General features: G+C 34.4%; 1 protein-coding gene across 1 annotated transcript in view; it reads left to right on the top strand.

Moving 5' to 3' along the window:
- LOC126856757 (uncharacterized) overlaps nt 1-15,298 on the top strand; it is a 265,099-nt gene that overhangs the window by 194,163 nt on the left and 55,638 nt on the right. The window contains exons 5-7 of the mRNA XM_050605575.1: nt 5,922-6,805; nt 10,387-10,481; nt 12,037-12,155. Of these exons, the coding sequence (XP_050461532.1) occupies nt 5,922-6,805; nt 10,387-10,481; nt 12,037-12,155 (1,098 nt within the window). The remainder of the gene's footprint in view (nt 1-5,921; nt 6,806-10,386; nt 10,482-12,036; nt 12,156-15,298) is intronic.

The raw sequence follows: 15,298 nt of genomic DNA, 5'->3' as shown, positions 1-15,298 counted from the left end.
GCAATGTAATATCGTTACGAGTAAATGAATGATTTATTCATCTCAGTTGATTGGAATACGAAGATTTTTAATTAACCTAAATGCCTAGTTGCGTCGAGTCGTAACAACGGGAAACGACCGTACCCGGCAGGATAAAGAGGGCAAATCTCTTTTGTAGCTACCGAGCTCGTTGTTCTATACAACCTCATGAAAATAGCTTCATCGGAATTTACTTTCTTGCATTTCCTAGCAATCACCATTTCCTAGGTGAACGCTCCTTCGCGCATTCCCACACGCCCTACGAAACTTGAAAGTAGCGGACAACGAGATTTGTATTTAATGTTGTGATAGATCTAGCTGTCAAAAATTATTATTTAATTATTATTTTAATTATTATTTTAATTAATATTTTTAAATTATTATTTTCATGCTTTATATACTAATTTTGATCTTTAGCAATTTACTTTTATTAAAACTTTTATAAAAGCTTTTAGTAAAAGGAACAGAAAACAAGTATTAATCGGCCCGAATGGATAACATTTCGGTAATTCTTGTCAAAAAAATAAACAAATAAATTAAGATAATTTATTTTGCCTGATATTTTGTCGAACAAATATAATTTTATATTTTATATTTTGTGAGATTGGAACAAAGATGGAATTTTTAATTTGATTAGAGACTTAATTCTAAAATTATGCAATATAAAAAAGTCCTAAAATAGAAAAATCGATATTAAAAACTATAAAATTCTCGTATGACATATAAGACCTTTATCTCCTTAAAAGTACTATCTTGTGAGTATATTGCATTTTTAATTGCGATTTTCACGGAGTATAGATGTAATTCAGCCCTTCAAAGACCGACATCCGTCCGTGGGCCTGCATCCGTCGCGTTCGCAGGAATAAATCCGCGGAGTTTCCTTCCTCGCACGTCCCGCGAATTTGTCTATCACACGTGACAAGCGTAAATCCATGCTGACAAATTGCAGAGTGCGCGTAGATAGGTGTGCACGTTTATACTTCAGTGAGGCCGCAGCTCGATCGCAGCTGCGCTAAAAATCGCTCTCGCCACCGAAGATGGAAAAGGGAAATTAAGCGCGCGAAATTTGCAGAACGCGGCGAATGAAAAATGATACGTTACTTATGCATCGGTTACACGGATCCGCCGATCGGAAGTTATCAATCACAAGGAACAAACGCGACGTATATAGTATATATATTATATATATATATATCTTCATTTTGCGGCGCGCGGCTAATAGCCGAAATTCTGCACGAATCACTTGCACTATCGGAGCAACGGCGCTTTTAAGCTACGACCGCCGATATCGCACCGCGGCGATCAATCATTCGCACAAATCGGGGGAGGAGGGGGTATATTCAGGGCGCGGGATTGAAGAAAAAGCTTCCCTTCATGGATCGACAACAAAACCCGAGACGAACGATCGCCTTATCTGTTATCACAGAACGTGTTATTCGGATCATGTTCGTAGAGATGGGACTCGTCGCGAATAATAATATGCGTAATCCCGGCATAGCGAAGATTAATACGCCAATAGAACTTCGATAATACTATCGGAAGTTAATTGAACATACGCCGAATACGCTCGGAGATGATTCGGATGTCGAAATTTAAAGAGATTTTGCGTTAATATTAACATTATTATTTTCTTAACATTATAATTTCATCCAAAATACGGAGCAAGTAAATTCAAATAGAATGATTCTTATGCAAGCAATAGCTGCTCGGAAAAATCTGAAAAATCTTTCTAGTGTCTTGAGAAAATTATTCTTATCATACATGTCGGCCACACGGTTTACAAATCATTTCTCGAAGATGAAAAAGAGCAACGGGGCAAATAAATCGTAATATATTGGAAACTTCTGCAACGAGACTCGAACGCAAAAGACTATAGCAATTTCCGGATTTTCCGACAGAAATCACTGCAAACTCACGTTTGCCGTTTTATAAATCATTACGAACGTCGTCGACGACCAAAATTACACAACGTTGCTCGACACGATCGATCACTCGCGACGCAAAGCGCTCGGTAAATTGCTTCCGAACGACGAACGACGAACGAATGTCACGTTGTCGTTGCTGCTGCCGTTGCTTGTTGCCATTACGGCCGGTGCTATCGGCATGGCCGGCAATATCGATTCGTGTGAACAAGATCTCCGTCGTCAAATATCGAGGTGTATATCGGTTTGGTGACGTTTGCGCAGCTTGCGGACAATCGGCGAGATCGGACATTTTCACGAATCTATATATCAAAAATTGACGATGTAGACATAACTGAAATACTGAAACGTATATGCGCGAATATAAATCTGACGTTCTTCAATTTTTTACTTTGGAAGAAATAAATTTAGATAAATTTAAAACAATATATAATGATTAATGTTATATATATATATATATATTAAAATTTTTAAATATAATTTACATTAATTTTTTTTTAAATTATATGACATACAAATCTCTAAATTTATTTTTTATTTTTTTATTTGTTATAATATGAAAATTTTTTATTTGTTAAAATATGAAAATTTTTAATTATAAGAATAAAAATAATTTTTTAATAATTTTTTCCGAATTAATATCTTATATAAATTATTACCAAAATTGACAATTTAATAATTTTTTAGAACATTATTAACTATTATGTTGCACAATTTCGAAACTCGTATTGAAACGTAAGCCGGAGAAGATTGAATATAATGGGCTTAACATAATGGGATAGAAACGTATATGATACTTTTTACAGTCTCTTTTTTCTGACAATTTTCAATTTTCTGTCAGTTACAATGATAGCAAAAAGAAGAAAGCTCAGGATCGGCATAATATCTTGTGGCGAAATAGAAAATTGAAGGGCGAACGCACAATCGAAAAGCTATACATGAAAGTCTACGACTGTTCCTGGATAACGATAGAATAGAAGATACAAAGGATATAGTGCGCTCTCTGGTACAAGTCTCACGGCAGATAGCAATCTTATAATCCTCTCATACTCATTGTCAATGTGGTAGGTACAGCAACTATAGGGCTGTATTCATCGTGACTGTTACTACTATGAGAACAGTATCCACTTGAATAGGATTGTAACGATTTCGCGCGAGAAGCCCATTACAACATCGATAAATCTATGTTCTACGACGATCGAATATAATCTCATTGCACTCAACATAAAACTATTGAGTGCAATGAAACTGCATTTGTCATATTCGATTATATTCGTGAGACTTCCAATAAGCAACTTTGCGCCAAAGTTTTATTCTTGAAACATTATTAAGGATGTTCTGGATGTACAATAGTAGCAAAAAATTGTCAAAATTAAAAAGAAAACACGTTACTTACGTTTATACTGTTTAAAAAATTAGAAAAATAAATTTGGGTTGTAAAAAGGATTAAAGTTTCACAAAATAATATGGATTTTGACGTCTTCGTAAAAGAAAAAAAAATTGTTGTAATTAATATTTTTCCTAATTTATGGCAAAAACTTTTGAGTGTGAATATCCTCTGAAATCAACTGCAAAAAATAATGAAAAACGAATAATTCGCAGAAAGAGAAAAAGAGACAGATAATATTTTTCTACAATTTTTAGTAAATAACTTTTAAACAAATTAGTGGATCTAAATCAAGTTTTGCACAAATATTTACTAGAATTTTGTTAATATATGTGAAAATTTTTATTTCATTGGTAATATTTTTTCTTTGTCAAATTTGTCAATAAGTGCTACAATAGGCGATTTTCCATATGAATCAATAGTAACTTTAAATTTAAATAATTTCCAAACCAGAGAATTGTGCTTAGTTTTTGAATAAATATTCAGAAGAAATAGTAGAAGAATCTATGAAATTTTAATGCTTTTGTTAGTATTTTGATATATGTCACATACATTCTTAATTAATTTTTAGAAATAAATGCAGGTTGAATTTATTGAGATACGCTCAAAATATTAATAATGTAATTTACAATAATTTATAATGCAATTTTCATTATAAACAAATGCAACAATGCATTGGAGATATTATAAAATTTGATGATAAATTCAATTTATACATCTTTTTATATGATTACATGTCCAAATGCATAATTATTGATTTAGTCGTTAATTAAATTATTAATATGTCTACAGTTTGACTTACAAATTTAATTCATACTGGCCTGAATTATTCGACTTACAATAATCGACGAAAAAACTTATTTAATTGAACTCTAGACTTTTCTTATCGTAGTACAATTCTATATAAAAGCATTATTTGTATCAACGACAGCGCAGATTTGTATCAGCACAGAAAGAAATTTCTCGATGCTGGTCGCGCTAAAGTAAATTTCGTTGGATGGCAGAAAGCTCGAAAAGCTTCCACGAGAGTTGTTTATCGCTAGTTTCCTCATGGACTCCGATCGCGATCGAAACCATGCGGGAAAAACGAAACCCTTAAACCGGAAACTTTGCCAGCGCTCTCGCGAATAAAAACCGCGGTCATGATACGCGCGTTAGCAAAATAAAATTCCTGCGGAAGTGAACCCGCGGCACTTTTGTTTCGCGAAAATACACACATCGCTGTCCCGCGCACAAAGGTATTACATATCGTTATTATCATGCGCTTCTCGTCGTATGGAATATTTTCAAGTGAATGTCGCGTGCAGATTTTCGGCTTTTGTTTCATGTTAAACTTCTTCGAAACGTGACATATTTTTAATCGGACAAGACGATATACATATATTAAATATATATACAGGGTGTCTTAAAAATTTTGACACACCCGAAGTGTGAAGGTGGATTGGGCCAAACTGAGTCGAAAAGTCCTATACCATTTTGCAAAATTCGCAATAGTTTTTGCGTTATTAATTAAAATATGTGAGCTAATTAGCGCGTTGGAAAGCGATGTTTCTTAGCAATGAAGGTATCATTTAAGCAAGAGGTGACAGCGTGACTCCACTTCTTGCTTAAATGATGCTTTTGTTACTAAAAGATGTACACAAGTAATCCGTCGTACATGCCTGCCAATACCGGCTTACTGCTTCCCAACGCGCTTATTAGCTCACATATTTTAATTAATAACGCAAAAATTATTGTGAATTTTGCAAAATAATATAGGATTTTTTAACCCAGTTTGGCCCAATCTACCTTCACACTTCGGGTGTGTCAAAGTTTTAGGACACCCTATATATATTATATATATATATATATATATATATATATATATATATATCTACGGCTAAAGATCGGCGATGATTAGTCAGACTTTACTCAATAATAACTCTTTTATTAAGCGTTACATAAAAAAAATGGTACAGGACTTTTCTGTTCAGAATAACACTCTCTACCTTTCCTTAAAGGGTGTTGCGCGAATTTTTGGACACCCTGTATATATGAAACAAGTTTTTAAAATTTTTGTTGCATTAAGAAAAATATATCTAAATACACACACATACATATACATATATATAAAAACACGCACATATACACGAATATATTTTTTTGATGCAATTACTGATGTAAATATTAGATAATGTTGCATGTGCAGTGTGTCGATATATATTTCAGAATAGAATTTGTTAGAGAGTTTGCATTTATATCGTTTTTAAGGAAAGTGATTGGATAATGCACTACCTTACTTTATAACATTCTTAGATCTGAGATTTTGATTGGCCATTTATCGACTCTCCTTCGAGAGCTCTTGAACACCCCATAAAACTCTCGGCTACACTTCTTATGCCCTCATTTAAATCCTCATGCCGACGGAAGATCATCCTCCATCTCGTTCCGAGCCATAAATCCCGGTGAAGCGAGCGCTCCGCCTCGTGTCGATTCACCCTCAACACGGTCGACGAACTTGTGTTCACCCTTTAGATTTTCCACCTACATTTCCACGTGCATATATCGGCTCCGATTTAACTTATCGTAACGCGGCCGTTTGTTTTCTAACGCAGAAACGGAGAGCGGCGCCATCGAGCACGGCATCAATCATCTCGACGAGGAAGATCAGCGTTTCGGCGAAAGGATCGCGACGAATCGCAGCGTCGAAGCCGTTGGTTGGTCTCGCGATAACGATACAGCGGCCCTCGAGGAAATCATTTCTGCCGTCGCGGTTGAATACCCAACCTCGACGAAGAGCTCGCTCTCGCTCGTTACCATGATTGAAGCTCACTTCGAGAACACATCGAGGAAATACGTAGACGATCAGATGATATTCGCCTCCAAGAGGATCGAGGACTCGGAACAGGCGGAAGAGGCGCTAGCGACGTTGAAGCACGTTGAAGATTCTCGAGGAACGAACGAGTCTGCGATAGAAAAGCCAAAGAACGATTGGCTGACAATGATGCCGGTGGAGAAGGAGGAAGACCAAGTTACGGAAGCGAAGCACGAAAGCGAGCAGAGAAACGTGGAGGACATCAGGGCGATCTCGTTCCAAGTACCACCACCGAACGAGAAGGAGGAGGACTATCAGGACAGCCGACAACAGGGGAAGGTGAGCGTCGGCCAGATGAACGAGACGCGAAAGCTTGGTGAGACGAGGAAGAATCAGTCTAGATCGGCCAACAATCTCCTGCTGAGCGGCAAATCGACCAAGGCCTTCTACGAAATAAAACCGTCCATCAGGACGCTAGAAACGGAACGCGGTCGTGATCATCAGTCCCAGACAACCACTCACCGAACGCTATTGGACAGGAAGTTTGTTGTGCCCAGCGTCGATAGCGCCTTCGGTAAATTCGGTCCCTACTTCGAGGACGGCGATCAAGAGATGAATGTCACCACGAGAATCGGCAGCACCGTTTTGCTGGACTGCAAAATCGGCATGCTAGGCGATAAGAAGGTGAGTCGCACTGTTTGTCATTCGTCTCATTAATTTTTTCTGCAGACGTCGAATAAAAATGAAATTGAAATTCGAATCTTGTTATAACTTCACAATCGACGACATTGTGTGACAAACGGGCGAATTATGATAAGAAGAAAGACTAAATTGTCGACTCAGATATTTTCGTTCCATCGACGGCAGACTCGATGTCATGATAATTCCAGGCGTTATGTGACGAGAATATATTTTATTTTAATATCTATTGACATTATATTAATTTAATCGAGGCATTTTATAGGGATAAGTAAAGAAAAGTGTAAGAATATTAATTTTTTTTTTAACTTAAATATTCTTTTATATTTTTTAAATTATTTTTATATATTTTTTTGCTTCCTCATAGAGGAAGCTTTTCATGAAATTTTTTTTTTTTAATTTTGATGCCAATGTATTTAGAATGTTTTAAAACGTCAAAAAATCACATTTTTACAAAATGTCCATATGTGTGTATGCATATGTGTATGTATGTACACAAAAAGGACGTGATTGTCCTAACTTTCGCAAATTTTGAGATATCGAGCTAAATTTTTTTATATGAATAGAATATCATTAAAGAATTGTTAATATTGAATGACGAGAATTGGTGAAAGGCTTTATTTTTTATGAAATTTAGAATTTTTCAATAAATGTCTGTACACGCTCTAATTTTGAAAAATTGGGCTAAATATTTTTACATGAATAGAATATCATTAAAGAATGGTTGGTATTGAATTTGATGAGATTTAATGAAAGAGTTTGTTTTTTATGAAATTTTGAATTTTTCTTAAAAAGATGTGATTGTTCTAACTTTCGCAAATTTTGAGATATCGGAAATATTTTTACGAGATATTTTTATTGATTATAAAGGGAAGGAAATAAAATTATGAGGAAGCAATGTGCAAGTTTCTGGTTCGCACAATTTTTTACTCGTTTAATTTATTATTTTTTTATTATTTATTAATTATTTCTTTTTATAAAAGTAATATATAAAAAATTACAAAGAAATTACATACAAGTAAGATACATAGATATAGAAAGATAGAATTTTTATGAATCTTTTTACTTAAAATTCTCTACATAATTTCCATGATATAATTCTCAGTAGATATTTCTCCGTTTGTCAAAATTCAAATGTAATTAAAATTTACAAGATTAATACGATACCGATTGTACGAACTCCGCGATTCCTTCAATTACGTAGGCCGCTCGTTTGTTCTCTGACAAATCACGCGAAATCGAGAGGAAGGCGCGATGAGGGAGAAGCCGTGAACGTGAATGCGAGAAAGATGTACCCGCGAGCGAGAAGAGAGGCGCGAATTATAATTGCAAACACATCGTTTGTCAGTGGCCGCTAACATCAAGCCGTGTAACATCGCTCTCGTCCATCTTGTCGTTGCGAAAGTTTTCGCATTTCAATCAGTGCCACCTTTCTCCCGCGATACCATCCCCTCCTGTCCCTCTCGCGCCGCGTGATTTCCACGTCCGTTTGCTCTTCTTCGTCGGGCACGGCACAAAGTTTCGGACCGCTCGAGATACAACGCTCGAGGATTCCCCGTGGGATTCATATTCCGCGGAATACGTAATGCGAAACCGATTGCGCTGGGACGGGCCGCGTCAAGGAACGAAAACGAATGCTTCCGATTCCGAACGTGCGTGTGTGCGCGTGTCGCGCGCGCGCTCCGAGAATAGCAAACAACACGAAGGCAACTTAATTATAAAACATTGTCCGTGCTGTTTGCCAAGTCGTTCCTTCTCCGTAAAATGACTGCTTAAAATAATGGTTATTCGAGGAAATATTTGTCCGCCTTAAATATTTACTCGCGACTTTTTAAGTAGAACAATCCTAATATGACGCCGACATAATATCCATTGTATTTATATGTATATAAGCATGCTTTGTGCACATTTGCAATTATACTGAACAATATTATGGATTTAACAATTTCTTATGAAAAATAAAATTAAGTATTTTATTAAAAACATTGCAAATTTAAAATTCTGATGCCTCGATATTATTTTTGAAATTTAATAAGTGAAATTTTTTAATAAAAGAAGAAATGAGATTAAATATGAAATTCATGTAATGATTTTGAGTTGATGAATTTATAGTAAAAAAAAATGACTAAAATAAATAATACTCTCTAGTAATTTACATTATAACGTGTTATTTGATTAGAAAATATAACAAAATTAAAATTGTTTATCGATTTAATTTTGACATATATATGATACAATTTATTAAAATTTTTACAGCCAGGCTGATCGGTTTAAGAAATTTTTTTGCACGTTTTTATTTTCGCGTCACGTTATCCTCTCTTAAAAGTTGAACCCTCGTTAATTCCATTATATCGAAGACTACTGAAGCGGCTCTTCTCGAACTCGGCGACTTTCGAGATAACTTCTCTGGCGAGCGACAAATTTAATTCGGATGGCGCGCAACGTATAAGAGGCCGTCTGACTTGTTCGGAAATTATTTTCCCCGCTTCCTTGGGTAAAAAGTTCTCCGTATAACATAATTCGGCGTCTACAAAATCTTTTGAACGGTTAATGTTTCTGTCGCGGGCGTTAAGTTTTCACGAAATAGATTGCCCGTTTTATTCTCAATGACAAACCGTGAAAGCTCGTCCTAAGATAAGCCATTATTGTGCTGGTTGGCATATATAATATGAATCTCCAGAGAAAGCTTCGTATATAAAGAGGACAGCGGAAATGTCGTTACAAACAATAAATAAAGACGTGTTTATATTATATAAAAAAATATTTTTAATTTTGCAATTGTTGCAAATAATTAATTACATTGCGTTTTAAAATCTTTATTTTTATCTACACATGAATATTATTGTTTTTAAATATTTAAATATTTTTTTATTTATGTTTTTAAATTTGCTTCAAGCGATAATAAACATGCCGCAAATAAAAATTATAATTAGAGTTTAATAAAAACGTTCCACAAATATATATGAAATAAAAATATATATGAAGTAAAAGATTAATTAATAAAAAGAATTTTTTCTTTGAACAAATATTTTTTTAAGAGCAATTCTATCTCTCAACAAAATTAACATTTCTTCACATTTGCTTCTTTTTATATAAAAAGCTAATTATTTAAATTTGATATCACACGATTAACTTTTAGCATCGTTCAATAGTCGTATCGTGTGAATGAGCTTTAAATCAATGCTCATGTGGCCGGAGCTTTGCGGAAATTGTTTGCTGCATTCATTATCGACGAACGAACATACGCTTGGAACGGAAATTGCTGGATGGCTTGTTTAAGATCTTAGAGCAAATAGACTTATTAATTTCCAATGTGACCTCTCTTTCTCTTGAGACGGTCTTGTCGTATTTTTCAGCGAGAGACACAGTAATTATTTCAAGGATATATTTCTTTATAGATATATTTCTCAATGATTTATATAAAAAATATAAAAAAATGTTTTCTTTATAATTATTTATTTAAATTTTGCAGATATTATGGCAATAAGAATAATCATTTTATTTAACAAGTTTGACAAAAATAATTATTAAAGATGATAATAATTGACGTTGCCCTTTGTTTGCAGGTGACGTGGTTGCAACATAGTAAGGATTCATTTCGTCTGTTGACAGTGGGCAGAACGCCATACAGCAACGACCAAAGAATCAGTCTTAATTTTCGGTAAGTTGTATATATAGTGTCCTAGATCATCCGTACACCCCTTTTCTTTCAAAAACTAAGCATTTTAGAGAAAAACGTTTTGAACAAAAATTGTATGGTTTTGAGGGGAACATAAGATGGTATCATTGGTTTGACCTTGGATGGCATCGTTAAGGTCAAGTCAAGGACACCTTTAATTTCTTAAATGAAATTCCCTATTTTTTATTGTATATTCTTATAGCTTATGTCGAGAGCTTTCTAAAACACTATAATAAAATATTTTTTCATTAAGAATTTTTTGAGTTATTTTGTATCTTAATCTGACATATTTTAGTATAAAATATAAAATATCTCAAAAATTATTTAGTGTTCGATAATTGTATCGTGATACTTTTATATACAGAATAATAAGATGAATCAAATGATGTAAAGAAAAAATAAATAATTGTTATAAAAAAATATATTGCAAATAATTGCATACTTTTTCTTAAAAACAATTATTTTCTGTACTGATTCTTAGTTTTTGAAAGAAAAAAGGGGTGTACGAATAATCTAGAACACCCTGTATATACAGGGCGTCAATCGAATCACCCGTTGTATGCAAATAAAGCAGATAAAACTGAGGAGAAAAGTCCTGTACCATTTTTTTTATAACGCTTAATAAAAGAGTTATTACTGAGTAAAGTCTGGCCAATCATCGCCGATCTTTAGCCAGACGCACGTCAGTGAGACGCTGTAAACAGCTGAGCGCTCACGCACACATGCTAGGCGCGCGGCTCATTGACGTGCGTCCAGCTAAAGGTCGGTGTTGAATTGTCAGATTTCACTCAATAATAACTCTTTTATTAAGCGTTACCAAAAAAAAATAGTACGAGACTTTTCTTCTTAGTTTTGCCTGCTCTACCTGCACACGACGGTGATGCGATTGATGCCGGACACCCTGTATATGTAGATACATATAATAAATTTTTTCAATCTATCTACGTCGACTTTATTAAGAAATAGGCGAGGTCGATTATCTCATCGTAAAGTTTTATCATCTCTGAAGTAGGATTTCATCGCTGAATAACAGCGCCTGATTGCAACGATGAGTGAAATTCAAAATTCGACGAAATTGTCGACGGTATTATCATAATTCGTTATCATTTGCTGTAATCCCAGGCAGTGAACCGCGTAATCCCATTGTCAGCGTCGAATTATGATCGCGGTCGTTTTTCATCATCGTCGGAATGATTGCGCTGCTGTGTAAGGATAGGGAAATTTTGCTCCCATTTTTCTTCACCATGATCAAATCAGCTGTTTTATGCGCTGTAAAAATCAGAAATTGTCTCGCTGTAACGCGGCTCTATTTCGCGATACTAATTTAGATCCGGTGAAACGAGAAATTATGAGAAACCCTCGCTAAAAAAATAATATGTAATATCAATTTTCCTTTATCTACATCCCAGTTATTTCGTTGCAAATTGCAAGTGCATCTGCATGAGTAGCGCCAAAAGATGCATTTTGCGATTTTTATTTTACAGTCACAAGTCCGATCATTCTTTTTCTTATTATCTCTTATTATCCGATTTCGCAGATATCCCAGCAATTGGAGATTGCAGATATTGTACGCGAGCCCGCGCGATTCGGGATTGTATCAGTGCCAAGTCGCTACACATCCACCGCTGGTTAAGAAAATCAATGTCGTCGTTACAGGTAAGCGAATCTTATCAATTGGTCGCAGAAACGCTCTGATAACTGTCCGTTATTTCTAACAACAAATACTGAAATAAGGATCGTTTCACGATTGTCATTTGATAATGACTGTTGCATTTATTGATATTTTAGAAAAGTCTTTTGAACTCTATTTAATTTATTGTTGCATTATCAAAGAATATAGAAACAAAGATCAATAAACTATAGATACATGCAATTAAAATTTTAATTTCTTTTTGTTATAATACCTGATAAAAAATTAATAATATAAAATTTTGAAATTGATGTAAGCTTAAATTTTTTAATAAAAAGTTGAGTTTATATTTTATAAACTTTAAATAAACTTTAAGTAATAAAGTAATAATATAAACATAACTTTAAGTAATAATATAAACATAAAGTAATAAACTTTTTGATATTAAACGTTTTTGATAAAAAAAAAAAACTTATAATATATATTTGATTATGAGTCATTACATTATTTTACAGAAGACATAGGACAATTTATGCTCAGTTTATATAAATTTATGTGATAAGCTTAACACACACAGATTTATACAACGGTTACCGCAATAATTCACGCTTATTTTTAAGGAGATTTTTCTTTCTTAATAAGAGCACAGAGAGCAAGGGTTATCCACATAAAGCTTTTTACTTCAGCATTAGCCGTTGCTGGAATACAAACTTGAAATATTCATTGCTTCATCTACGGTGCACTGTAAGCTCAACCTTTTACAAGCTTAATTAATCCGAGAATTCGCATTCAGGTCGCACACGTGTAAAGCGTTTTGCACGAGTAAACCGAGAAGTCTTTGCCTGAAAAGAGAATAAATTGGAGGATCGTTTCCTTGTATTTCCTTTCACGGTCCTCTCACATGAGAATCCTATTCGGGGACGAGATCGCGCTGGACCGAAACGAAATGAAGAAGGCCGGCCAAACCGTCTGTTAAACCAAGAAAAGAACGATCAAGGGTGGGAAGAACACGGTAGGGAAAGGGGGCAAAATGTGGGAGCGGTATTGCAACGCTCGTCGTTACCCCCAATCCCCTTACGTCACCGATTCGGTGCAATGGAAACCCGCATTTCTCCGGGTAAAGCGCCTCGGCGCTGCTGGTAATCTGATCCAATCCATAGAAGGATCGGCAAGTAGGGATGAACGGAAGCCACCCCCTGAGGACGAAGTAGGGCAGAACAAACCCGGATAGAGCGACATCGTTATACATCTTCTCTTTGCCACTCAAATCCAAACCCTCTTTCTTACATTCATTATTATGATCATAATTTGCCCTCATCCTATGCCATCAATATTTCTCCGATTTGCTTTTCTTTTGTCGGTGAATAATCATGAGAATCGATCCAATCAACGATATTCTGTGACAAAATTGTAGAAACGATAATAGAAATGTTTTTTCAAAATAAGTTTTGAAGAGAAGAAAAAGATTTGTAAAAATTTAAAAGATATTGTTTCCAATTAAGGATGTTTTGAAAGCACAGTAGCAAAAAATAATAAAAAAAAAAATATATATTTCTTACGTTTATACTGTTTGAAAAATCAAACAAATAAATCCGAATTAAAAAGAATTAAAGTATCACAAAATAATATGGAGTTTGATGTCTTTGTAAAGAATATAGTTGTAATTAATATTTTTCCTAATTTATAGCAAAAACTTTTGATCGTAAATACTTCCTGAAATCAACTGCATGAAACAATGATGAACGAATAATTTGCAGAAAGAGAGAAAGAGACAGATAATATTTTTCTACAATTTTTAACAACATTTAATCAAATAAAAGGATCTAAATCAAGTTTTGCACAAATATTTATTAGAGTTTTCTTAATATATGTAAAAATTTTTATTTTATTGGTAATATTTTTTTCTTGTCAAATTTGTCAATAAATGCTAGAATACGTGATTTTTCATAAGAATTAATAGTAATTTTATTTTGTGTATTTTAAATTTAAATAATTTTCGAACCATTAAGAGAATTGTGCTCAGTTTTTGCACAGATATTCAGAAGAAATAGTAGAATAAAAATTTTCATGCTTTTTATAAAAATTAATATTTTGATATATGACACACATACATCCTTAAGAAAAATCGCACACGCCAATCGTATTTAATTTGATGAGACATTGCTCGCATTTCATCTTAAAATAAATCTTTATTTTTATGTTGATTTTAGTACGGCCATAAATCAACCCAAAATGCGGGATTCTTGTCTATAAAATAAAGAAACGACGTGAATTTTTCTCTGACAATGAGAAGAATCCGTTTAAATGCGATCTCCTTTTATATATATATATATATATATATATATATATATAGCTTGGCAATATTAATTAACAAAAATATATGACTGAGAATGTCATAAAATCAAGGAACATGAGGAACAGATTATCTACTCTTTCATACGATTTCATAAAATATTCCTGCAAACTCTCTGATGTTGCTCGACGGATATATACAGGGTGTCCGGCGTCAATCGCATCACTTGTAGAGCAGATAAAACTGAGGAGAAAAGTCCTGTACAATTTTTTTTCTATAACGCTTAATAAGAGAGTTATTATTGAGTAAAGCCTGGCCAATCATCGCCGATCTTTAGCCGGGCGCATGTCAATGAGGCGCTGTACAGCTGAGCGCTCACGCACACATGCCAGGCGCGCGGCTCATTGATGTGCGACCAGCTAAAGGTCGGCGCTAAATTGTCAGACTTCACTCAATAATAACTCTTTTAAGCGTTATCAAAAAAATGATACAGGACTTTTCTCCTCAGTTTTATCTGCTTTATCTGTACACGACGAGTGATGCGATTGACGCTGGACACCCTGTATATGGATAACAATTATTTATTTATTTAAATAGAATTTTCACGAAAGAGGCTTTCACACATGCATAATATCTTTCCCTTTTTGAATTGCATAAAAATTGAATACGTGGTATTGCCGCGACGACACGAAATAAAGTATTAATAAAATAAAGTAAACAAAGGTAAAAAAGAAATGTGCGAAGCTCGCGTGTCGCGCAATCTGCCCTTGTTGCAACTGTAATGAAGTCGGTGAGCAACGGGCGGAATAAACTTTTGGAAATTCGAATGCCTCGTGCAGCACCATTTCATTTTGCGCCACAGCGCGATTCCGGCGC

The sequence above is a fragment of the Cataglyphis hispanica genome, chromosome 2 (assembly GCF_021464435.1).
Source record: "Cataglyphis hispanica isolate Lineage 1 chromosome 2, ULB_Chis1_1.0, whole genome shotgun sequence".
In the NCBI taxonomy this organism is placed as follows: Eukaryota; Metazoa; Arthropoda; class Insecta; order Hymenoptera; family Formicidae; genus Cataglyphis; species Cataglyphis hispanica.
Note: the sequence above shows the minus strand (reverse complement) of the source record. Positions and strands in the feature narration are given on the sequence as shown.